General features: G+C 48.7%; 1 protein-coding gene across 4 annotated transcripts in view; it reads right to left on the bottom strand.

The window, feature by feature from the left end:
* The window catches only part of ZNF638 (zinc finger protein 638), a 994232-nt gene that overhangs the window by 684142 nt on the left and 284897 nt on the right, over positions 1–25193 (bottom strand). For all 4 annotated transcript variants that reach the window (XM_085642741.1, XM_085642742.1, XM_085642740.1 and 1 more), the window contains one exon: positions 24847–24902. In XM_085642741.1, the coding sequence (XP_085498867.1) occupies positions 24847–24902 (56 nt within the window). The remainder of the gene's footprint in view (positions 1–24846; positions 24903–25193) is intronic.

Here is a 25193-nt window from a genome sequence, read left to right as displayed (position 1 = left end):
CCACAAAGTTGTTGGGGTGAAAACAGAGTATGCGTTGCAGTCATCGCTTCGGTGGTCCAGCGGCAGGCAAAGGTTGCAGACCGGATGTGGATCCTTCTGTGCCTACTTGTGGTCACAATTGTCACAGTACTAGAATGGTGTCTTATCCATGAACGCGCACAGGGAGCCCCTTGCATGCGCATTCTTCGTATGTCGTCATTTTGTATTTTTCTCTTCACCACGTCCTGGATCCTAGACTCGAAGACCGGTAAGTCGAAGAACTTCTCCTGTTCTGTAGATTTTCGTTGATTCTGCTCTCCAATCTTCAGGAGCTCCTCCCGTATTTATCCAGACCCAACCGCGGAAAAAAAGAATCAGAAATTGGCGACTAAAGGTGGGAACTTCTGGAGCAAGCACGTCGACGTCACAGAGGGACTCCATATGGTGGTATGTCGACTCCCACCCAAAAAAATAAAAAAAAACCAGAAATACTACAATTGCAGACCCAAAAACTAGATGGCGGAGTAATACAAAGCATGTGAAACCAGAAAAGAATCACGCTGAAAAATGATTATGCTACTTACCAGTATGCATCTGTTCTTGGCATGTAGGGCTGCTGACATTCATATCTGTGCATAGATCGCTGCCTAGTGTTGGGTCCGGATGTTTGCACATTGTTGTCCTGGAAGAGTCTTCGAAGTATCACGAGATAGGTGACTCCTCCCCTGGACCACAGTGCGCATGGGCATCCTCTCCATCCTCAGATTGTTTTTCGCCATTGTGGCAGTGATGGAGTAGATACAGTAAGTGATGACCATGCTATACAGTAATTCTGAGAGCTGCAGCAGGCGCCAGGGAGGAGGGTGGGCGATATGAATGTCAGCAGCCCTACATGCCAAGAACAGATGCATACTGGTAAGTAGCATATTCAGTTCGAGGCATGTGGGCTGCTGAATTCATATCTGTGCATAGAATACATAGCAGTACCTCCTATTAGCGGCGGCCACCAGCGCCAGCTGCAGCGGTCTGAAAAAGAGTTTTGAGAACAGCCTGTCCTACAGCTGCCTGCTGTCTTGAGTGTACATCTGCACAGTAGTGTTTGGTAAATGTATGTACAGTGGACCATGTGGCTGCTCTACATATTTCCTGTAAAGGAATGTTTCCCAGGAAAGCCATGGACGCCCCTAACTTTCGTGTTGAGTGGGCTCGTGGGGGAAATCGTTAATGTGCGTTTAGCTTTTTGATAGCAAATTTGAATACATTTAACAATCCATCTGGCTATACCTGCTTTGGAAATGGCGTTGCCCTTGTGTTGTGGAGAAAAGGCAACGAAAAGTTGTTTTGTCTTCCTAAAGACCTTAGTTCTGTCTATATAGTACATGAGGGCTCTTTACATCTAGTGTATGGAGCATTCTCTCTGCGACATTTTGTGGATTTTGAAAGAAAACAGGCAGTTCAATAGTTTGATTCATGTGGAACTGCGATATCACCTTGGGCATGAATTTGGGATTGGTACGTAGTACAACCCTGTTTGCGTGAACCTGTATGAATGGCTCTTTAATGGTTAGTGCCTGGAGTTCACTAACTCTTCTTAACGAAGTGATTGCCACTAGGAAAGCTACTTTCCAGGTAAGGAATTGAATCTCACATGAATGGAGAGGTTCAAAGGGTGGACCCATTAATCTGGTGACGACCAGGTTGAGGTTCCACACCGGTGCCGGTGGGTGTTTTGGGGGAATTACTAGTTTGAGTCCCTCCAAGAAGGCTTTGATGGCAGGCACTCTGAATAAAGAGAGGTGCTGCCTGTTTTGGAGATAGGCTGCTATTGCGGTTAAATGGATCCGTATTGAGGTGTATGCCAGATTGCATCGGTATAGGTGTAAGAGGTAACAGATGTTTTGAATGGATGCGTCCAGCGGGTTAATGTCATTGTTGTTACAATAAATGACAAACCTCTTCCATTTAGCCGCATAGCAAGCTCTGGTAGTGGGTCTTCTGGCCTCCTTGATGATATCCATACAGTCAGGTGGCAGGTTTAGGTAGCCAAACTCTAGGACTTCAGGAGCCAGATTGCCAGGTTCAGCTGTTGCGGATCTGGGTGCTGAATCTCGCCATGGTTCTGCGTTAAAAGGGCGGGTTTGATCCGCAGCCTTTGATGCGGCACCACGGAAAGTTCTAGAAAGGTGGTGTACCATGGTTGGCGCGCCCATGTGGGAGCAACTAGGATGAGTGTCAGTGAGTGTTGTCGCAGTTTGCGTGCCACTAGGGGTATTAATGGTGCTGGGGGAAAAGCGTACGCAAATCTGCCGGACCAGTTCATCCATATCGCATTGCCCTGTGACTGTGGATGTGGGAACCTGGCGGCAAAGCTTTGGCATTTTGCGTTTGTTTGTGGCGAATAGGTCTATCTCTGGATGACCCCACTGTTGGAAGTACGGTTGGAGAACTGACGGATGTAGTTCCCACTCGTGCATCTGGTGGCTGTGTCTGCTGAGCAGATCCGCCATCTGGTTGTCCTTGCCGGGGAGGTGTTCCGCCATGAGGAATATGTTCCTCTGAATGGCCCACTTCCACATGCTCTGAGCCAGATGAGACAATTGTGGAGAGTGTGTTCCTCCCTGCTTCTGTATGTAGTACATGGCAGTCATGTTGTCCGTCCGGATCAACACGACTTTGTTGCACAAGTGTACTTTGAATGCCTTCATGGCTAGGAAGATTGCCATCAGTTCCAGAACGTTGATGTGCATGTTCTTTTGTTGTGTTGTCCATAGTCCCTGCACTGTGTAATTGAGTACATGGCTCCCCAACCCTGGAGAGAGGCGTCTGCTGTCAGTATTATTTGTGGAACAGGCTCTTGGAACGGTCGGCCCTTGCAAAGGTTTTGTGGATTCCACCAATGCAGAGAGTTGTATGCCTGACCGCTCACCAACACTAGGTCTTTTAGTTGCCCGTGAGCCTGATTCCATTGACGTGCTAAGCACTCCTGAAGCGGGCGCATATGTAGTCTCGCGTGCGGGACTATGAAAATGCAGGAGGCCATCATGCCTATCAACTGCAGGAAGGGAGTGTGGAGGTTTGAACTTTGAGATCAGCAGTTGCATGCTGTTGATCCTCACTAAATTTGGCTGAGCTGTGGCTGCCAGAGTGTTTATGAATCCCAGACTGTGAAGAAGGTGAATGGTGAGGGACATGTGGCTGGCACATTGCTGGGCTGACTTTGCCTGAACAAGCCAGTCGTCCAGGTAAGGGAAGACGTGAATGTGTTGTCTTCGTAGATGTGCCGCCACCGTTGCTAGGCACTTGGTAAAGACCCTGGGTGCTGTTGTCACTCCGAAGGGGAGAACTTTGAACTGGTAGTGATGCCCCTGAATAGTGAACCTGAGATATTTCCTGTGTGAAGGGTGTATGGGTATGTGGAAATACGCATCTTTTAGGTCCAGTGTTGCTAGGAAGTCTCCCTGACTGAGTAGCAGGAGAACCTGCTGTAGGGTGAGCATATGGAAATGCTCTGAGAGAATGTAGTGGTTGAGGGGTTTCAGGTCTAGTATAGGTCTGAGCGACCCGTCCTTTTTTGGGATTAAGAAGTACAGAGAGTACACCCCTGTCCCCTGCTGGTTGACGGGCACGACCTCCATTGCACCTTTTTGCAGCATACTTAGCACTTCCTGCTGCAATAATGCTAAGTGCTCTACGGACATAGGACAGTGCCTTGGCAGTATGTTGGGTGGAGTGGAGGTTAATTCGAGACTGTAACCATGCTGAATAATGTCCCTGACCCACCTGTCTGTGGTGATGGTTTTCCACGTGGACAGGAACCGCTGGAGTCTCCCCCCGACAGGTGTTATGTGGTCGGGGGGAAGGGAGAGGGCGTCACTGTTTGTTTTTGGGTGAGGACCTGGTGTTGCCGTAACCACGTCCTCTGCCCTTGGTGCTGGAGCCACGATATCCACCTCTGTTGGTTTTATCGTAGGTACTCTGTGTGCCCCCTTTAGTGTATTGCTGCTGTGAACCCTGGCCTCTAGCTGCTCCTCTATTCCCGGGGCGACGAAAGGAGCCACTACGAAACTGCTGCGTCTGCAGAGCCCCCATTGATTTCGCAGCATCAGTGTCTTTCTTAGTTTGAGGGTAGTGTCAACTTCAGGGCCGAATAAGTAGTCGGGGTTGACTGGTTGATTTAAGATGTTGTTCTGAATCTCCGGCTTGAAGCCTGAGATTCTCAACCATGCGTGTCGTCTCAACATGACGCTTGTGTTGATTGCCCTTGCCGCTGTGTCGGCAGCATCCAGGGCGCACTTGATGGATGCATTGGTAAGGAGTTGTCCCTCTCTGATGAGGAGCCTATTTGTATTCATCTGGCAAATGTTGGAGTAGTGATTCTAGTGTGTCGTAGTGGGAACGATCATAACGGGCCAGGAGCGCCTGTGTGTTGGCAATGCGCCAGATGTTTGCTGCTTGCGCTGCAATCCTTTTGCCAGATGTCTTCAGCACTTTGGACTCCTTGTCTGGGGGAGGAGCATCACCTGTTGTCTGCGAATGGGCTTGTTTGCAAGCGTTAGCAACTACCATGGAGTCCAAAGGTAACTGACCCCTAATGTACATAGGGTCTCCGGGTGCAGGCTTGTATTTTTTTTCAATCCTGGGGTTTAGCACCCGTGCCCTGGTTGTTTCCTTAAAAATGTCTTTTGCAGGTTTGAGAACTCCTTTCAACATGGGCAGAGTCTCGACAGTTCTTTCGGAAGAGGCGAAAGTGTCCACCAAGAAGTCTTCTTCGACAGTGTCAGAATGGAGTTCTACTCCATGATTGGCAGCAGCCCGTTCTATGAGGGCATTGAAGGCAGCAGTGTCCTCTGTGGGAGATGTCTTTGTGCTGTAAAGCTGCGTGTCATGGGTATCTGGCGCGGTACCCTGGTCTGTAGGGTCATCCCATGCCTGATCTGGGTCTTGCAGATGCTCATCAGGATCGACATCCCCAGGGTAGATGGTATCATCTCCCATATAGTCCTCCACTGCGTCCGTCTCTGAAGGCCTAGGAGAAAAGGACTGGGGATCCTGATAGGAGGGTTGTAAGCGTTCATGAAGAACTGGTTCCGACCCCGCTGGCAATTTGTGCTTGAGAGGGATTCTGTAGGAGTCCAATCCCCTCTCTGGCGTGATTTTCCGCTTGCGGAGCATCAGTTTACCAGTGTTGGCGTCGATGAATTGTGGCTGTGAAGGCTTGAATCTGTGTGTCCAGTAGACGGGGACTGTGTCTGGCGGACACGTGTTCGGATCTCGAACATCTTCGGCAAGCCAAAAGTGATGTTGGTCGGCGCAGAGGGTGCTTTCGGAGCCTTGTGCGTGTCGGGGCCCGACGTGGATCGGAGGGCTGCCAGTTCCCTGATGCGTTGCAACGATGCCGCGACTTGTTGCACGGAGAACACAGAAGGCTGTTTGGAACCGGTCGGCACCTTGGAGGTAGGCGTCGACTGCTTTGGAGCCATGGGGTCATCGATCCGAAGAGAGGTATCGAGGGTTGTTGGGAGTCGACGACTTGGCGTGTGCCGCTGTCTTCGACGTCGACGCAGATAGGGCAGCCACTGACTTTGGTGGTCAGGGCCGACGGCTTCGGTGCCAGAGGCCGAGGCGCTTTGTGGGGACAGAGGGCTTTTTTCTTTGGGTCGGCACAGATATCCCCTGTAGTGAGCTTGGTGGCGAAATCCCTTTTACTGCGTTCGGGGCCGACGGCCTTTGCTGGCGTCGAAGGAGTGGAGGGTATAGAGTCCTTCGAGCCGATTACAGCCAGTTTCAATTTTGGTTTCGGTGGAACTGGTGCGACGATTGGTTTCGGGTTCGCTGAAGGGAATCCAGTAGTTTTCGTTAATAATGGCTCGTGCGGGATGTTCGAGGCCGGGCCTGAAGGCGGAGCCGAAGAACTTTGAGATTGATCTCGGATAAGGCCCGGAGGCGATCCCTCGACCTGAGCCTTATGATGACGCACTTTGTCGGCCTCCGTATCGACGGGTGGGCCTGGCTCCTCGATAGATGGATGTGGGAACCTGGCGGCAAAGCTTTGGCATTTTGCGTTTTCGTTTGTGGCGAATAGGTCTATCTCTGGATGACCCCACTGTTGGAAGTACGGTTGGAGAACTGACGGATGTAGCTCCCACTCGTGCATCTGGTGGCTGTGTCTGCTGAGCAGATCTGCCATCTGGTTGTCTTTGCCCGAGAGGTGTTCCGCCATGAGGAAGATGTTCCTCTGAATGGCCCACTTCCACATGCTCTGAGCCAGATGAGAACTGTGGCGAGTGTGTTCCTCCCTGCTTCTGTATGTAGTACATGGCGGTCATGTTGTCCGTTCGGATCAACACGACCTTGTTGCACAAGTGTATCTTGAAAGCTTTCATTGCAAGGAAGATCGCCATTAGTTCCAAAAGGTTGATGTGCATCCTCCTTTGCTGTGTCGACCATAGTCCCTGCACTGTGTAATTGAGTACATGAGCTCCCCATCCCTGGAGAGACGCGTCCGCTGTCAGTATGATTTGTGGAACAGGCTCCTGGAACGGTCGGCCCTTGCAAAGGTTTTGTGGATTCCACCAATGCAGAGAGTTGTATGCCCGACCGCTCACCAACACTAGGTCTTTTAATTGCCCGTGGGCCTGATTCCACTGACGTGCCAAGCACTCCTGAAGCGGGCGCATATGTAATCTTGCGTGTGGGACTATGAAGATGCAGGACGCCATCATGCCTATCAACTGCATAAACACTCTTGCTGGGAGTGAGTGTTGAGGTCTGAATTTCTTTATGAGCAACTGAATGCTGTTGATCCTCACTGAATTTGGTTGTGCCGTGGCTGCCAGAGTGTCTATGGTTGCGCCTAGGTACTGCTGTACGTGGTTGGGTTGAAGGTGGGACTTTGGATAATTCAGTGAGAAGCCCAGGCTGTGAAGAAGGTGAATGGTATGGGACATGCGGCTGGCACAATGCTGGGCCAACTTTCCCTGGATAAGCCAGTCGTCCAGATAAGGATAGACATGTATGTGCGGTCTCCCTAAGTGTGCCGCCACTGTAGCCAGGCACTTGGTGCACACTCTGGGTGCCGTCGTTACCCCGAAAGGGAGGACTTTGAACTGGTAATGCTGATTGAGAACAGTGAACCTGAGATACTTTCTGTGTGAGGGGTGTATGGGTATATGGAAATACGCATCCTTGAGGTCTAATGTTGCAAGAAAGTCTCCCTGACTGAGCAACGGGAGCACTTGTTGCAGAGTGAGCATGTGAAAATGCTCTGACAGAATGTAACGGTTTAGAGGTCTTAGATCTAGTATGGGTCTGAGAGATCCATCCTTTTTGGGGGATCAGAAAATACAGTGAGTACACCCCTGATCCTCATTCCTTTGCGGGCACGAGTTCTATGGCTCCTTTTTGGAGCATACTGAGAACCTCCTGTTGGAATAAGTGCAAGTGCTCTGCGGACATATGACGGTGTCTTGGTGGTATGTTGGGTGGAGTGGATGTGAAATCCAAACAATAACCGTACTGGACAATCTCTCTCACCCACCTGTTTGTAGTAATGGATTCCTAGACTGGCAGGAACCTCTGTAGTCTCCCCCCGACAGGTGTTACGTGGTCGGGGGCAGTGACAAGCCGTCACTGTTTGTTGGTGGCGGAGGACCTGGAGCGGTTGTTTCCTCGGCCTCTGCCTTTGACGTTGTTTCCACGGTATCCACCTCTACTATTCTTGTTATGGGTGGGCTGTGTACCTCCTTTAGTGTACTGCGACTGTTGGGAGTTCTGTGTTTTAGATGGTCCTCTGTTGCTAGAGCGACGAAAGGACCCACTCCGAAACTGCTGGGATTGCAGAGCCCCCATAGACTTTGCAGTCTCTGTATCTTTCTTGAGTTTCTCTAGGGTGGTGTCAACCTCGGGGCCAAAGAGGGAGTTAGGGTTGACCGGTTGGTTGAGTATAGTTGTTTGTATCTCTGGTTTGAATCCCGAGATTCTCAACCAAGCATACCTTCGTAACATGACGCTGGTGTTGATAGCCCTAGCTGCAGTGTCAGCTGCGTCAAGAGCGCACTTAATGCAAGCGTTACTAATGAGCTTCCCTCCTCAAATAAGTGTCTCCGCTCCTTCTTTATACTGATCTGGGAGGTGCTGCAGCAGTGTCTCTAGGGTATCATAATGCGCCCTGTCGTATCTAGCGAGAAGTGCCTGAGTGTTAGCAATTTTCCAGATGTTAGCTGCCTGTGCAGCAACCCTCTTTCCTGATGTTTCCAAGACCTTAGACTCCTTGTCGGGGGGAGGAGCATCACCCGTTGTCTGTGAGTTGGCTCTCTTCCGAGCATTGGAAACCACCAATGAGTCTAAAGGCAACTGTCTTTTATGTAGGCAGGGTCCACTGGAGCTGGCCTATATTTTTTTTTTCAATTCTAGGGTTAAGGACTCCCCCCCCCCCCCCCCCCCCCCTAGTGGTCTCCTTAAAAATGTAATTTGCCTGTTTTAGGACCCCCTTCAGCATGGGCAGAGTTTTCACAGATCTTTCTGAAGTAGAGAAGGTATCCATCAGAAAGTCGTCCTCAATAGGATCAGTGTGGAGCTGTACGTCATGATTGTTGGCAGCTCTTTCAATTAAGGCATTGAAGGCAGCAGTGTCCTCTGTAGGAGATGTTTTTGCCACATATGCCTGTGTGTCTGGAGCAGTATGGGTGTCCCCTGCATCCGTATGGTCCATCCAAGTTTGGTTTTGGTCCTCAGGGTCAGTATCCACAGGATAAGTGCCCTCAGCATCACCATCATCTCAAGCATCCGTATCAGAGTGTGTGGGCGAGAATGGCTGAGTTTCTGGGGTGCCAAATTGAATATGTTCCACCAGAACTGGTGATGTGGTTCTCTTCTTTTTTTAATGGAATCTTGTACGGCTCCATGTCTCTGTTACGATTTCCCGTTTGTATATGGAAAGCCTACCAGTGGTGGCGTCGATAAACTGCCGTGGAAACTCCTCGTCGTGAGGCACTGCAACAGGTCTATTCCTGGTGGTAAATCGACAGTTTTCTTCGGGTCGAGAGCGTCTTGCGGGTCGAGACCCTTCTTTACGAACATTTTCGGTCGCACCGCTGGTGGGAGGCCGAACTTGATATGCGTCGACACGATGTGAACCGCGCTGACCGTTTTCGGCTGCGGGGCTGTCTTCGCACCAGTTGTGGAAGCCTTGTCGTGGATGCGTAATAACGACTCAGACACCTTCTGCTTGACAAAGGGAGATGGCGTCGTGGATTGGACACGGTCCTTAGACGCCTTCTTCGTTGTGGCATTAAGCCCCGTACCAGATTACGTCTTCTGGACCGGAATAGTGGAATGGGTTGGCTCTCGATGGCCGCCCTCCATATCTGTGTTGACGCTCTTCGGCGCCGATGCTTTGGGGTCGGCGACCTTGGCTTTGAGTTTCGGCGCCGCCCTTGGCTCGACGTCCCCATGACCTCTCTTGGCGTCAACAGCAGTCTTGTGTGTCTTCGGCTCCGAGGGCTTCGAGGCCTTGTCGCCGTGGAGACTTTTACTTTCGGTTTTGATTTCTGTGCCGTTGCCTTCAGTTTCGATTCTCGTTGATCGAGTGATGGCGCTTTGGATACCGATGGCTCTTTAGGATAGTTCGACGCCGGGCGTTTATGCGGGGCGGAAGAAAGAGGAATGATCTTGGGTAAGGCCTTGTGGCGATCCCGCGACCTGAGCCTTAGAGTGCCTCCGTCGGCCCTGTTGCGACCTGAGGGCCTAGCTCATGTTCTGAGCCATCCTCCTCGGCCCCAAGGGCCTCTTCGTCGTCTACTACCTGTACGACGACTTCATCCTCCTGCTCGACGAATGCGAAGGGTCTTCTTCGATCGAAACCTGGAGCACGCCATGCAGGTGGCTTCGTCGTGGTTTGGAGAGAGGCACTTGTTGCACACCGGGTGCACGTCGAAGCGAGCATACTTGCGTTGCAAAGAGGGCAACGCTTGAAGGGGCTATTCGATGTTTGAGTCCATCGTCGATCTTGATCGGGCCTCGGACGAAGGGCAAATGGCTAACTTCGATGAAACTACTCGGTGCCGAACGACAACAAAGGCCTAAATACTCTAAGAGCTAAGCTTAGGACATCCGAGCCCAATGGCGGAAAAAAACAATCCAAGGATGGAGGGGATGCCCATCCGCACTGTAGTCCAGGGGAGGAGCCACCTATCTCGTGATACTTCGGAGACTCTTCCAGGACAACAATGTGCAATCATCCGGACCCAACACTAGGCGGCGATCTATGCACAGATATGAATTCAGCAGCCCACATGCCTCGAACCCAGGTATACTACTCAAGAGTAAGAAAAGTAATCTCAAAAGTAACTCGCCTGTAATTTTACTGAAAAGGCCATTCAAGTCCATGTACTGTATTTACAAAGTATTGCATTTCTCTGAAACCACACTAAGTCAAAACAAAGTGCATATACTATTACAAAGCCAAAGCGTATTACAACTGTGTATTCACTGTAACTTCACTTACCTGTGCCAGGATTGCTTGGTTATAGAAAATAAAATAAAATAATATTTTTATACATAAGCAATTGGTCTGAAGTTGTCTGAGTGTGTGAATTCATTTGCTGACAGTGTGTAAAACAAATGCTAAACACTGAATACTGCCTTACTGCTCGACCACACTACCACAAAGTGAGGTGCTATCTAACTTTACGTCTGCCTACCTTTTGGGTTCCACTTGACTCTGTACACACTATACCTCACTTTGGTATAGTATATAAGGAGCAAGCTTCCTACAATACATTGTGCCCGGGGGGGGGGGGGGGGCACAATGCCTTCAATCCTGTGGGTCAGGTGAAAGTGGTGGTGGTGAACTACTGTGTGATGAGTTATTAAGGATTGTGGAGGGTGAAGGAGGTGGAATATATGGTGGTGAAGGGTTAGTACCAATATTTTTCATCTTCAGTGGAATGGTTACTCTGTTGGCCCATTTTCCTTTATTCAGGCAATTTGGCATGGTTATAACCAGCGTCTGGGTTTATAACCAGTTCCTTCTGTTTAGGATCCAACGGTGGAAGATCGGACCCAGTCTCTTGTTGGAGTCTTACCTTTGCTCACCGCTTTCGAAGTCGAAAGTTTAGGCTCCGAACTCTTCGGTACCAAAGCTTTGGTCTTTGATGAAGATGGAACGTGGACCAAAATATGCTTTGATTTCGGCCCCGAAGATTTAGTTTCGGGGCCAGACTATCAGAGTGTCTTCAATCGAAACGATCTTGAATGGAGTCTGTTGCATCGACTGCTTGTGAGCCCTGCGCGGGTAGGACTAAAGGCCCTACACGAGTTTTCCGATTCGACGATATTGTTTGGACTCCAAGATCTTCAGAGTAGTGGATTATGCGAAGGGAACCCAAGAAACTGTGCCGAACCGGAGCGCAGCAATTCACATACGAACCAGATGGCGGAAAAAACAATATAACAATGGAGTCGATGGCCATAAGCACTATCACCGAAAGGAGTCACCACCATACATTGTGACTGGAAAATACTTCTTCGAAGAAAACCATCTTGCAAACATCCAGGCCCAGCACTAGATTGCAGAAGTATGCAAAGCATGTGTATCTACAGCACACATGCCTAGAGGACCTACTTTCCTACAATGTACTAGTATCTTTATATATTGAAAAGCATTTCTTGCACAAGTGTAAGAAACTGGCTCTATATATACTACACCAAAATGAGGTATAGTGTGTATAGAGTCCAAGTGTCCCCAGAGGTAGGTAGAGGTTAAAGTTACATAGAACCTCACTGGTAGCATGGTCAAGCAGTAAGGCAGTATCAGAGGACAGTGTTAAGTATTTGATGTACACCAAGTCAGCAAATTTATTCAAACACAAGAACTCAACTCTAGGCCAATTGCTGTATAAAAATATACTGTTTATTTTTAGAACCAAGCAGACCCACTCTGGTCACGGTAGGGGTGGTCCTCTGGATTGAGGCTGCAGGCATCGTCTGGAGGCTTGAGGTTGGTCAGGGGTTGCCAGATCTCGGGTCAGGACCGCTGCGGGGACCTCCTCGTGGTGTTTTTCCGCTCTGGGCCGGGTTTGGCAGGTGAAGAGTGGGCTGGATTCGCAGTCTCTGGCTGGCACCAGAAGCTGCAGTTTAAACACGTCTGGTGTTCATGGGAGAAACAGTCTGGGAAGTTAAGGCAGGCAGGTTCTCCAGGGTTTGTGTGGCTGCAGGACACACCGGGATTTCGCAGGAGCAGGTTCGAGGGGAGATAGGCATGTAGGGCTGGGGCCAAGTCAGTGAGCGTCGTCCTCTTGTTAGCTCTGCACGGCTTCTCGTCCTTTTCATGTGGTTGCTGGATCTGCCTTTTTGGGTGCTGGGCTGTCCCGAAATACTGTATTTAGGGGGCGTTTTAGGGGTCTTTAGGTCAGTAGCCAATTGGCTTCTGACCTTAACGTGACTACACCCTTAGTGTATTCACCCCACGTGGGGGAGTGAGCACAATCCCTAGTCCTGATTGGGGAGTGCCTGCCATCTGCAAGATGGCAAGCACTGGAGACTGGGCTTCACCTTACCTCCCCCACCTGAGGGGTGGAGTAGGCAGAGGTGGGCACACCTCCTGTCCTGGCTAGATTTTTCCACCCGTCTTCCTGCCGAAAGGGAGGGGAGATAGGTAGGGGGCCTGCCCTGGATAGCAGGAGAGGCTGGGGTCACATTACAAAGGCTGCCAGGCCTTAGAAGCTCTCCTGCCACAAATGGCTCTTCCTGGCCTGGGGGAGGTGTGAACACCTCAGCCCAGAAAAAGGCTTTGTTTCTGGCCTCAGGGAGCATAGGCTCCTACCCTAGGGGTCCAGAAACATGTCTCATGGTGGCAGCTGGTGTGTACCAGTCAGGGAACCCACCAGAGGCTGGTCGTTTTTCAGGGGGCATCTCTGAGATGCCCTCCAAGTGCATTTTTCATTAAATTCCACACTGGCATTAGTGTGGGTTTAATGTACTATGAAGTTTGATACCAAACTTATCAATTCTCAGTGTAGCCATATAGTGCTGTGGAATTCGTAATGACAAGCTCACAGCACAATATACTCTTAATGGCAGCACTGCACTTACAATGGCTAAGAATGGACTTAGACACTCTAGGGGAACAGGGCTCATGCACCTGTACCCTCACCACTGGCATAGGGCACCCAGCTAGAGGGGTGACCTATCCATGCGAGGGCAGTTGGTTGTAGGCATGGCACACAGGGATGTGTGCCATGTCGATTCTTTACTTTGTTCTGCACCAAAACACGCAGCCTGCAAAGGCAGTGTGTGTGTAAATGTACAGGGCCTCTTAGGGTGGCACAATACATCCTGCATCCCTTAGAGGTCTTCCCAGGTCACAGTGCCCTGGGTACCTGTCGTACCATTTACCAGGGGCAAACCTGTGGCCAGAGATGCCAATTGGGTTAGCTTTGGGGGGAAAAACACAGGCCCTGGGAATCTGATTGGCAGGGACCCAGGGCACACCAAGAATAAGCATTGTCATAGCCAATAGGTCTCACCTTTGGGACCTTATAAGTCTTTAGCCATGCAACAGTTAATGTTGTTGCAGTAAAGATAGTGTGCTGCATAAACGGGTTACTTACCTGTAACTGCGGTTATCCAGTATTGGTATCTTCCATAGATTCACATGCCTGAATCATTCCCCGTCGTCGGGATGGGAGTCACCGGTAAATAACAAAGCAATGTCTTAGTAGACATATAGTAACAGGCCCCAAAAGGCCTTAACTTAGTAAGCTATCCACGTCCTTATGTAAAAAGGACCAAAGTTTGGCCAGTAGCCAATCAGCTAGCACCACCCTCTAGAACCTTCCTGGAAGGAGCTCTAGTCCCTCAGATTTTCGTAAGCACAGTGCTAAGTAGTTGTATCACCGAGAGATCCAAGAGAGCCCTTCCAGGGGAGGTGGGTGGGTTGCATGTGAATCGATGAAAGATACCAATACTGGATAACCGCAGTTACAGGTAAGTAACGCGTTCCTTATCCAGCATTAGGGTATCTTTCATAGATTCACATGCCTGAATCAGAGTAGTAAGCAATAATAAGCACATTTCGAAAGGTACAGTAAATACAGTCACTAGATAATAACATATCCATGTGAAAGATAAAAGCACTAGAAAACAATTACTCAGCCAATGTATACATTACAGTGCGAAATGTGCGAAATGGGCGTAAAGAGGCAAGGATGGTGGGATGAAAGGAAGGGCTCACCTTTACTGAAATAGATGACGGCGTACCGCTTGACCCACTGCAGCATCCTTCATGATCTCCGTGTCCAGGCAGTAATGCTTGGTGAATGTATGCGGCGTCTTCCATGTGGCCGCTCTACAAATGTCCACAATGGGCACCCCTGCAAACAGTGCCATGGAAGTAGACATTTCTCTTGTGGAATGGGCACGAACTGTTGATCGCAGTGGACGTCCTGCCTGCTGGTGACAGAAGGAGATGGCTGAAAAAATCCAGCGGGAGATACTCTGTTTGGTGAGCGGTAGCCCTTTTCTAGGCCTACTGTCGCTACGAAGAGTTGATTAGACTTACGAAATGCTTTCGTTCTATCAATGTAAAACTTTAGGCAGCGCTTGATGTCCAATGAATGTAGAGTTTTCTCCGCCACTGTTTGTGGATTCGGGAAGAATGAACGTAGCACGATAGGTTCGCTAAGATGGAACGGAGATGGAACTTTAGGAATAAACTTCGGATTTGTGCGAAGAATGACCCTATCCTGTTTGAACTGAAGGAACGGGTCTTGGATTGAGAACGCCTGGAGTTCCCCCACTCGCCTTGCCGAGGTAAGGGCCAGCAGGAGCGCAATCTTCCAAGATACATGCTTAAGGTCTGCTCTGTGTTTCATTAGTTGAGCCAGAACCGTGTTGAGATGCCAAGCCGGTGGTACAGGCTTTACTGGAGGAAATGTTCTAAAGAGTCCTTTAAGGAATTGCTTAATAAGTCTATGAGACCACAAAGATGGACCTGTAGAGGATCTCCTGAAGCGTGATATTGCTGCTAGGTGGACTTTAATGGAGGCATGAGCAAGACCAGATTTTGCCAGGTGCAGGAGGTACGGCAAGATTTGTTCCGGGGTGGAAGAAAGAGGGTGTAACCAGTTTTTTTTGCACCAGATACAGAATCTCTCATTTTAATGAATACGTTTTGTTGGTACTATCTGCTCGAGCTGGAGCTAGAATTTGTCTGCAATCCGGAGGAATGTCTAAGCCCTGAAACTCTGAACTCAGGAGCCATGCTGATAACTTGAGATGCCGGATCCGGATGCTGAACTTGCGGATTGTTGAGCGTTAGAAGAGATGGAAACAGCTTCAATTTGATTGGAGGTTCCAGGGAAAGGAGGTGAAGTTCCGTGAACCAGTGTTGGCGTGGCCAAGCTGGAGCTATCAATATGAGAGTGCAGGGCTCCGCTTTCATCTTGCGTAGCACCCTGGGAATCAGGGAAAACGGCGGAAAGGCGTACGCAAAGACGTTGCACCATGCGATCGAAAAGGCATTCCCCAGAGACCCTTGTTGGGGATGCCAGCTTGCAAAGTGTTGGCATTTGGCGTTTTGCTGGGGGGCGAAGAGGTCCAGAAGAGGGGTTCCCCATTGAGCAAATATGTTGCTGAGAACTAGTTGATCCAGCTCCCACTCATGGCATGCTGCCTGTCTTCTGCTCAGAGAATCTGCCAACACGTTGTGGGCACCTGGAACATAATCTGCTCGGAGAGAGATGTGACGGAGCAGCCATTTCCAAATGTTTTGCGACTCGCGAAAGTGTGTTAGCGAGCGAGTTCCTCCCGGTTTGTTCAAATAGTGCATTGTCGTGGTGTTGTCTGTTCGGACAAGCACTATGGAGTTTTTGATTCTTGGAAGGAAGGCCACCAGAGCTAGATAGGCTGCACGTAGCTCTAGAAGATTGATATGAAGTGCCTTCTCGGAAGGGGACCACTTCCCGCTTATCTGCAGTTCTTGAAGGAAAGCCCCCCCAGCCCTCTAAGGAGGCGTCCGTGGTGATTATATGAGGAGCAGCAGGAAGCAACAACGGCAAGCCTTGAGAAAGGTTCTGGGGCAAACCCACCATCGTAGAGCCTTTTTGATCACAGGGGTCACCTGGATGACGAAGGACCTTGTACACTGGACCCATTGATCCGACAGTGCTTCTTGAAGGGGTCGCATATGAAGACGACAATGCGGGATTAATAGGATGCAAGAAGACATCCCGAGTAGGGATTTGAAGAGACGCACGGACAGTGTCTTTTTGGACATTATCCGGAGCACTAACGACTGAAGTTTGTCTTTGCGTTCCTGTGATGGGAATGCTTTCCGTAGTATGGTGTCTAGTGTAGCGCCCAGAAAATTAATGCGCTGAGACGGCTGAAAGACGGACTTGTCGTGATGGAGAGATAGCCCCAGTGAATTGAAAAGCCTCAGACAAGCGTTGGAAGACCTGGACGCGCCTTCTAGAGAAGGAGACTTGACAAGCCAGTCTAGATATGGGAAGACCTGAGGATGATGGCATAGATATGCAGCCACTGAGCTAGATATTTGGTGAAAATGCGTGGCGCCGATTTGAGTCCAAACGGCAGAACCCAAAACTGGTAATGTCTGCCCGCCACCATTAATCGTAGGAATTTTTTGTGGTTGAGGTGTATTGGTATATGAAAGTAGGCGTCTTGCAGGTCTAACGACACCATGTAGTCGTTCGCTTTGAGTAGATGCAATACCTCCTGAATGGGGACCATACGAAACGACTGCTTTTTCAGAAACTTGTTCAGATTGATGAGGAAGAAACGAGAGTAAAACCCTTTTCCCCGTGTGCTTGGAGGAACTCTCTATAGCTCCCTTTTGGAGCATAATCTTCACTTCTAAGAGTAAAGGACGAAGATTTTTGTGAAGTATTTGGCGAGGAGGGATCTGTATGAATTCTAGAGAATGGCCGAATTGTACTAATTGTAGGACTCAACGGTCCGTAGTTATTTTTTGCCAATTTGGGAGAAAGTGGGAAATTTTTCCGCCAATCTTGGAGGGTGGAGAGAAGTTTGAGACCGGCTGCAGTTGAAAGTCATTGCCGTCGAGCGGCACCCTTTTGTCTTCCTCCCTTGCCACGAAAGGAAGATTTTGGGTACGAGGATTGCTGTCGCTGTTGGTATTGCAAACGGTATTGCTGGGAGGAAGGGAAGGAAGAACGTTGTTGAAATTCTCCCCTAGTTGAAGTTTGACATCTCCCTCTTGAACCTCGAAAGGAAGGGTACCGAAATTGAAAGGTACCCAAAGCTCAGGCGGTATCAGTATCTTTAATACCCTGTAATGCCTTATCAATATGTGCGCCAAAGAGAAGTTGGCCATCATATGGCATATCCAGCACTTTGGTTTGGACCTCTGGCCTGAAGGAGGTTGCCTTTAGCCAACCTTGGCGTCGAAGGACAGCTGCGCCAGCTAGTTGTCGAAATCCAGTCGAAGCAATATCCATTGCGCAGTCTATAAGTTCAGAGGCAGATTTTTCCCCCTCTAGCAAGATCTTCTTTGCCTCTTCTTTTGACTCCTCTGGTAAGTCTGCCAAGTACGGCGCAATGTCCGCCCACATCTGACGATTGTAACGTCCCAACAGTGCTAGGGCGTTGGAGGCACGCACTGTTAAAGCAGACATCGAGGAAAAACGTTTGCCTGTGTTTTCCAGTCGACTACCCTCCTTATCTGGTGGAGCTGTCAACAGAGCAGCTGGGTTGTTTGACCTCCTCTGTGCGGCCTGGATAATGACAGAGTCCGGCTTTGGATGGCCTGTGAGACAAGCCAGAGCAGTGTCTGGCGCTTTATATTTTTTATCTAGCCGTGGTAACACTGGAGGGACCGAGGAAGGATTCTGCATAATCTTTATGCCTTGTTCCCAAATGTAGTCTATGATAGGAATTGCACGGACAGACTTCTTAAAAGGTTCCTTAAAATCGTAAAGGAAACAGTCCTGTTGGTGCGAGGGCATTGGAATTTGAAAGCGCTGGGCCGTTCTCTGATATTATGAAAGCCGCCAATGTCCTCTGGCGGTGAGTCTGCCGTGGTAGGAGAAGGAGAAACTGGGCAGGGAAGGATGTAGTCCTCCCATTCTTCCTGGTGAGATTGGACATCCTGAAGCTCTCCTCCAGGCTCCCCGTCATCATCGTCATCTGTGGTGGGACGAAGTAGCGATGTGACAGCCTCTGACTGCAAAACCAATGGAGGCGGTCGTGGTGTTGGAGGCCCAACTGGCATCGGGGAAGGTGCCGGCGTCGGAAACCGTTGCTTATAATCAGATATCAGGAATTGGAGATCCGTGACCAGAGACGCAGGCAGACAAACCATGGAAGGTGGGGGCTGCACATATTCCTGAGGTGAAACCTCCTGATATTCTTGGTCAATGACCTCAGTCACAGATATCCTGATATTTTACGTGCAGTTGCGATGGACTTGTCGCAGCAGGGAATATACTGCCGTCATCTGAGTCTTCCTCGTCAAAAAGTTGAGCTGGAGGCAAGGTTGGGACCCTACTGGGTGAAGTGAGGGCCGGAGTCAGTGCACGTTTAGTTATTTTGAGGTGCACATAAGTACTTTGCACATCAGAGTCCATATCCGTCGACGGGCCCGTCGACGGTAGAGTCGTAGACTGTAACAGGTATTATTTGCACTTGAGACGTCGTCGACAAGGTTCTCGTCGACGGCGAAGGTCTCGTCGACGGCGAAGGTCTCGTCGACGGCGAAGGTCTCGTCGACGGCGAAGGTCTCGTCGACGGCGAAGGTCTCGTCGACGAGGGAGCTTTCGTCGACGAGGGAGCTTTCGTCGACGAGGGAGCTTTCGTTGATGGTGTCGTAGTCTATGCTGCCGTTGGCAGCTTAACTGACGATTTTTTAATTTTTAGCGTCGACGAGATAGCTTTACCAGCCGTCGACGGAGTGGTGGTTGTCGACGTAACAGTAGATATTGTCGCCGTCGACGAGGTAACATTGACTGCCGTCGATGGAGATCTCCTAGTCGTTGAAGCCACAGTCGACGAGGTAGTCGTCGTCACAGGGTGGAGACTGGCTTCTTAAAGGTATGTGGCACATCCTGAGGAGAACCAGTCCCTGGCAGAGGCGAGTCCAGGACCGCTGAAGACTTTTTGTGCGTCTTCTTTTGAGGTGGCTGCGACGAAGGGCCCGGAGATGACGCCCTGGGTCTTTTATGAGAGAAGAGATAGTAGAACCCTCACTTTCCTCAGAAGACACAACAGTTTCCTGGTCCTTTAGTCTTTGCAGCCAGATTAAAAGGCGCCCTTCTCGGTCTTTCAGGGTCTTAGATGAAAAGGTACGACATACCTTACAGTTTTTCGAATTGTGGCTAGGATAAAGACAATAAAGACAGTCTTTATGCTGATCGTCCACGTGAAGCCTCTTTTTCCCACAGGAAGCACAGGATCTGAACAGTCCCTTCTTTGGGGTATCAGCCATGACGAAGCCAAGTACATTTGTAGCAAGAAACACTGGAAATCCAGAAGCAATGAGCAGAGCTCAGTGGAGACTCCCTTAGCACGACGTGCGGTAGAAAATCTGAGGGACTAGAGCTCCTTCCAGGAAGGTTCTAGAGCAGGGGTATTCAAACTGTGGGGCGCGACCCCCAGGGGGGCCGTGGAGTGATGCAAAGGGGGTCGCGCCTTCCCAGTCACACTTCTGCCCGGCCCAAGGGCTTCAGCCCTCCCCCCCACACTTCCCCCGTCCTGTGTCTCAGCCCGGCTGCTGCAGTGAAACTTGAGCTGCTGGGGGCTCAGCTGGGCAGTGTCTGGATTCCTATCTCCGGCACCCCGTGTTTTTTCACAGGTCTTTAAAGACCATTTGCATTTTAACATGCCTTTGTAAACTGGTTACAGAGGCTTAGGTTTTTTTGCTGGTTCCAGTACCCCCTGGGTCCCCACTGTGCCTATTCCTTACATTTGGATTCTACATTCACTGCCGTAGTGTGAGAATGCATTTCATGGAAAGGAATACAAAGTTGGCTTCCTGGGGGCGCCGTGTGTGAAAGTTTATTGTGCTTTTGAAGCACCTGCTGCAGCGTTTCTTTCCCCGGCAATTACCAGTCCTCACATAAATGTCAAGATAACGTGTGATTAATTATCTTCCTGGAGAGAGATCAGTGTTTTGTATACTTGAGGTTTTGACTTAGGTGAAGTTAGTGCAGAGGGTTAATATGCCTGCTGCAAAGAACGTGTACCAAGTAGATTACAGAGTGCGTATGATGTGAAGAGATCAGCAGGTTACTGCTTTCAAAAGAGACATCCTTTTGTTACTTGCAATTTATAACTTAAAGTCCTGATATAGAATAGTGAGCTATTAACTTTCATCCTAGAACAGCATGCACACTACAAAGAATACCTTATTAGACCATTGATTAATGTTGCAAAAAGGGTTAATTTGGCTAGAAATCAATTCTTATTATTAAAGGAAACTCCCAACTATGCTGTTTCTTTTTCGACTCCGAGTTTGTGCTTCTCCACACCAAGCACTCTTGAACTACTGCCTACCAGTATGGATGACATGTGACTCCTATACTTTTAGTCCTTTGGCTTATGTAACATTTCCTATACACTGATTTACACACTTATGATTGTCTCTGTGTAATGTGTGTGTGATGCAAAGTGCTCGGACACCCTACACTGGTATGAGTGGCACTATATAACTAATTCAATGCATCTGAGAGTGTGGGGTTATGGAGACTTGGTCACTGTTAAAGGGTGCTAGTGAGAGAATCCGTGGTGGGGGTGGTCATTGGGGGGGCACCAACAAACATTGTCGCACAGGGCACCACCAGCACTAAAGCCGGCCCTGGGAAGTATGCACAGATAAGCGCTGAAAATACCGCTTTAGGTGACTGCTTTTTTTTTGTACCGACAGGGCCATCAAAATAATATGCTGGTAACCCTAACCATAGGACTGGAAGTTTGTTGCAGGATCAGCACATTATTTATTTCCTTCACCCTCGATCCCCGATTAATGCCGCAATAGTTTAACTTAGATCTTAAAGTCTACGCCCCGTCAATAACATGCTGAGTTACTTCATGGGTCTGGGAATGCACCCTGCATTCAGACAACTCATTCCTCATTCTCGCCCTTTATTGTCACGCTCACCTTGCACTCACAGTGATCACAATGCACTCACACTGATCACCATGCACTTGCAACATTCACCCGCTCACCTTGCACTCACAGTGATCACAATGCACTCACACTGATCACCATGCACTTGCACCATTCACCCGCTCACCTTGCACTCCCAGTGATCACTCTGCACTCAAAATGCACTTGTCCTGCTCACACTATACCTCAACCTGCAGTCACACGAGTACACTACTCATCCTGCACTCATGTGACACTTCACTCACCTGTCCCCGTCACTACTCAATATGCAACTCACTCAAACAAGCCCATCAGTAATCATACATTCATTCATTCATACCATTCTGAACTTGCATCCGCACCCAAAATGAGAGAGGACAGCAAGGGAGTGAGAGAATTTGATTGAAGAGGTCAGGGATGAGGAGAAATGTGAATTGCCGAAGAGAAGTGTGGACACGCAAGAAGTGAGTGTGATCCAAAGGTGAGGGCTTCTGTTAGAACAAAGGGGAGATGTGAAAGAGGAATGGGGGGACTGGAGAGGTGTAAGATACAAATAGACAACAATTTGAATGAAGAGACGAGGTGAATGAGAAGTGCTGAGGGGCACGGGAGGTGACAGGGCCAGAGAGGCCATGAGATAAATGTGAGAGACTGTTAGAGATGAGGGCAGTGAAAGGACAGAATGGCAAGAGGTGATTAAAGGTGAAGTGAGAGGTTGAATGGGGAGAGTTCAGAAGTTGTAAAAAGGGGTGAAAGAAAATGACCTGCAAAGTGAGAGAGGGATCCGGGGTTAGGAGAGGAGAGAGGGATGGAAGGGAGGGGGTGAGAGGAAAGCTGCATGGGTAAACAGCTTAACTCTACACAAAACCGCCAGGGTTTTAAGGGACCCCTGCTTCTTCCGGTCAGGGCCAGGTGAGCTTCTAATGTGGCAGCACGTATTGCTGCAGAGTGGAAGGCCCTTCACAAAGGTTGACTTGAAATCTTTGATGATAATTGCTGTATTTTGGTTATAAATGGGTACTGATTGGGTGAAATCTTTCCTCAGCGTTACTTTGTGTAACAAATATCAAAATAATGAAGCAATGCTATCCCAAAATACGCGGCATCACATAACCTCATTTACATTTTCATCCCACGCAATTTAGTCAACCGGTTTAGACATTTTTGTCAGGAGGGGGTCCTTACGCCTCAAAATGTTGACAGGGGGGTCTCGGTATCCAAAAGTTTGAAGACCTCTGTTCTAGAGGGTGGTGCTAGCCGATTGGCTACTGGACAAACTTTAGTCCTTTTTACATAAGGACGTGGATAGCTTACTAAGCTAAGGCCTTTTGGGGCCTGTTACTATATATGTCTACTAAGAGATTGCTTTGTGATTTACCGGTTACTCCCATCCCGACGAAGGGGAATGATTCAGGCATGTGAATCTATGAAAGATACCCTAATACTGGATAACTAAATACTTATAAAGACCCAAAGGTGAGACCTATTGGCTATGCCAATGCTTGCCACTCACACCCTAAACTTCCATTGTTTTAACAAAAAGAACGAAACATGAGACAAACATGAGCTGTAATTCTGTTTTGGGAGTATGTTAAAGCGGCTGTTTAAATATCTCCCAAAGCCATTCAAACATCAAATGTACAGTCTGCCAAGATTCAGTTAAATGCATTTAAAAGTTGATTAATCTACCCTAAACCTTTTCAATTAATAAAATATTCCTTGCCATTATATGCTACAACTGGTCCATAATTCATTTCCAGATGTTTGTTATTATTCTTATATAATCTAACAACTATTACGCACATGGTCTGTTTACCAACCTCCTATACTTGGATATGGACAATACTTAAGACAAATGTGCTAAACTATTTTAAAAAGCATTGGCGAAGCCAAAGAGCCGGCTAACGCCTTTCAATGCCGAGATCGATTGGCTTTATCAGTGCTTGTTTACATATTTACATTGCACGCCTTTATATTTTGTAACACAAAGAGATAAACTGATTATTAGAGAATCACATTATTTTTTTGTTAAATGTTCCAAGGTCCGCGTCTCTGACTAGGCCACAATCGCGCCCATTCAATCCTTGGCAACTCTTGAAGGAAACATCCGTTCGACTTCCGTTGCCCATGCAAATGATGGCCTCTTTCAGGAGTGCTGAGCTTCGAAGGAGCCGCATGGTCACCAGGCTTACCTTTAGTTGGTCTTTTTTTTTTACCATTCTGGCAACATCACGTGCCATGTTGGGCTTCGGGGCTCCTACTTACAATCCAAGACTCACAAATAAAATTGGCTAAAAAAGCAAGGGGATCAGTTGAAGAAGACTCACATGACATGTGGCCAGTCGTGATTTGGGGGGGGGGTCTATGCCGTGGGGGGGGGGGGGGGGGGGGGGGGTATGGCCTTAATTATCTCCCCCTAGGAGAGCGGGGTGTTGGGGGCGCAGGCTTTCCCAGCCATGTGATACTTGGCATTCCGGAACTTGTGATCTTTGCGGAGTGAGGGCAGCTCAGTTTCACCTCACCTTTGACCTACCCCTTGGATGCCCACAAGCACAAAGGTCTGTGATGGTCGTAGCAGTGCTAAACCCCGCATTCCTTGCATAGACTAGCGGGGCATGCCATGAGCAGCTTGTCAGGGAGAGACAGAGGCGTGACCGGCTGATGCATGGTCCGTGGGTTCCCTGCTGACCCTTTCCGGCAGCTTCGACCAGGGTGGTTAACGCCCATTTGTAAAATTATAAATGTGATACCAGAAAGGGCAGTTCTCTGTAGTCCAAAACGGGGCCATGAGCTGCGCGGTCCAAAGCTTCCCGGGTGTGAAAGACTATAAATTCATCCTTTATCTGAAAGTCTGGATGCCTGATGAGACTGCTGAGGCGGGGCACCGGTGAGACCGTCTGTCCAGGTGTGAGACACTCCCGGTGGTGGAGTCGTGAGGTGCATACATAAAGCAGGCAGCCTATGACGTTTCCTTTTGGCTTTTTCGCCCGTCCCACTTGGACAAGCTCACCTGCTTTTCTTCTGAAGTAAAAGCTTTATCTTTATGGGGCCATGTGTTTTAATTCAGAAGGAAAGCAGGCGAGCCCGCCCAAGTGGGACGGGCGAAAAAGCCGAACGAAAACGTCAGGAACAGCCCTTTTCCAATGGCTGGCCACTGTTTAGCATAAACGGCGACGCCAGCCAATGGAAAAGAGGGGCGGGCTTAATGCACTTTACAGAAAATACCTCAATCATTAAATCTCGCCAGCGAGACTGCGCAGCCTAAGCCAGGCGGGAAGTGCATCAATAGTTTGAAGGTATAGCTCTAAAGTACTGGTAACCAAGTTCAACTTGGTTCCTAGAAATACAACGAAAGTAATATTTTCCTACAAACTATTGGCCCGGAGTCAATTATTGTGTGTTCCTGCCTTAAAAGAGTATGTACACAAAATTAATTCACAAAACCCTCTGATAAGCTTAACTTCAGTCCAGCTACCACTAAATTGAGTAAGGTATTATCTACTTTAAACTCTGCCTACCTTTGGGGACTCACTGGACAGTGCACACTATACATCTTATTGGTAGTGTATGCAGAGCCACCTTCCTACACCATCCAAACACTTGATGGCATGATTATGCAGAGATAGTGTATCTACAGCAACTCATGATACTAATAGTTATCCACAGGTTGAATTCACATTTTAGATTGTAATTTTGGATAAAAGATCTATACAAATGACCACACTGACAATTATAGCTCTTACCAGAACTTGGTTTTGTTAAAGTTGCTTGCTTCTTGCTTGGTATATTTTTAACAGTTCTAGAGAAAGAAAAATATTCAAATGTCACAAACTGAAAAGTTCAAAAAGTAGGAGGCATTTTCCTGTAACATGGGGGCATTCAGATGTTATTCTCTTAGGTTTGCCAAGTCAAGAAGGTAATGATTACCTCGGGAGTTTGTATTGGATAGAAGAAAAAGATACTTGTAAATAATCCCAGTCCTCAGTCACAGGAAGAAAACAAGTTACTTACCTGTAACTTTAGTTCTCCAGTATTGGTAACTTTCATAGATTCCCATTGTTTGTATCTTTCCCTGTCATCGAGATGGGAG

Source organism: Triturus cristatus, chromosome 2_2 (genome assembly GCF_964204655.1).
Source record: "Triturus cristatus chromosome 2_2, aTriCri1.1, whole genome shotgun sequence".
In the NCBI taxonomy this organism is placed as follows: Eukaryota; Metazoa; Chordata; class Amphibia; order Caudata; family Salamandridae; genus Triturus; species Triturus cristatus.
Note: the sequence above shows the minus strand (reverse complement) of the source record. Positions and strands in the feature narration are given on the sequence as shown.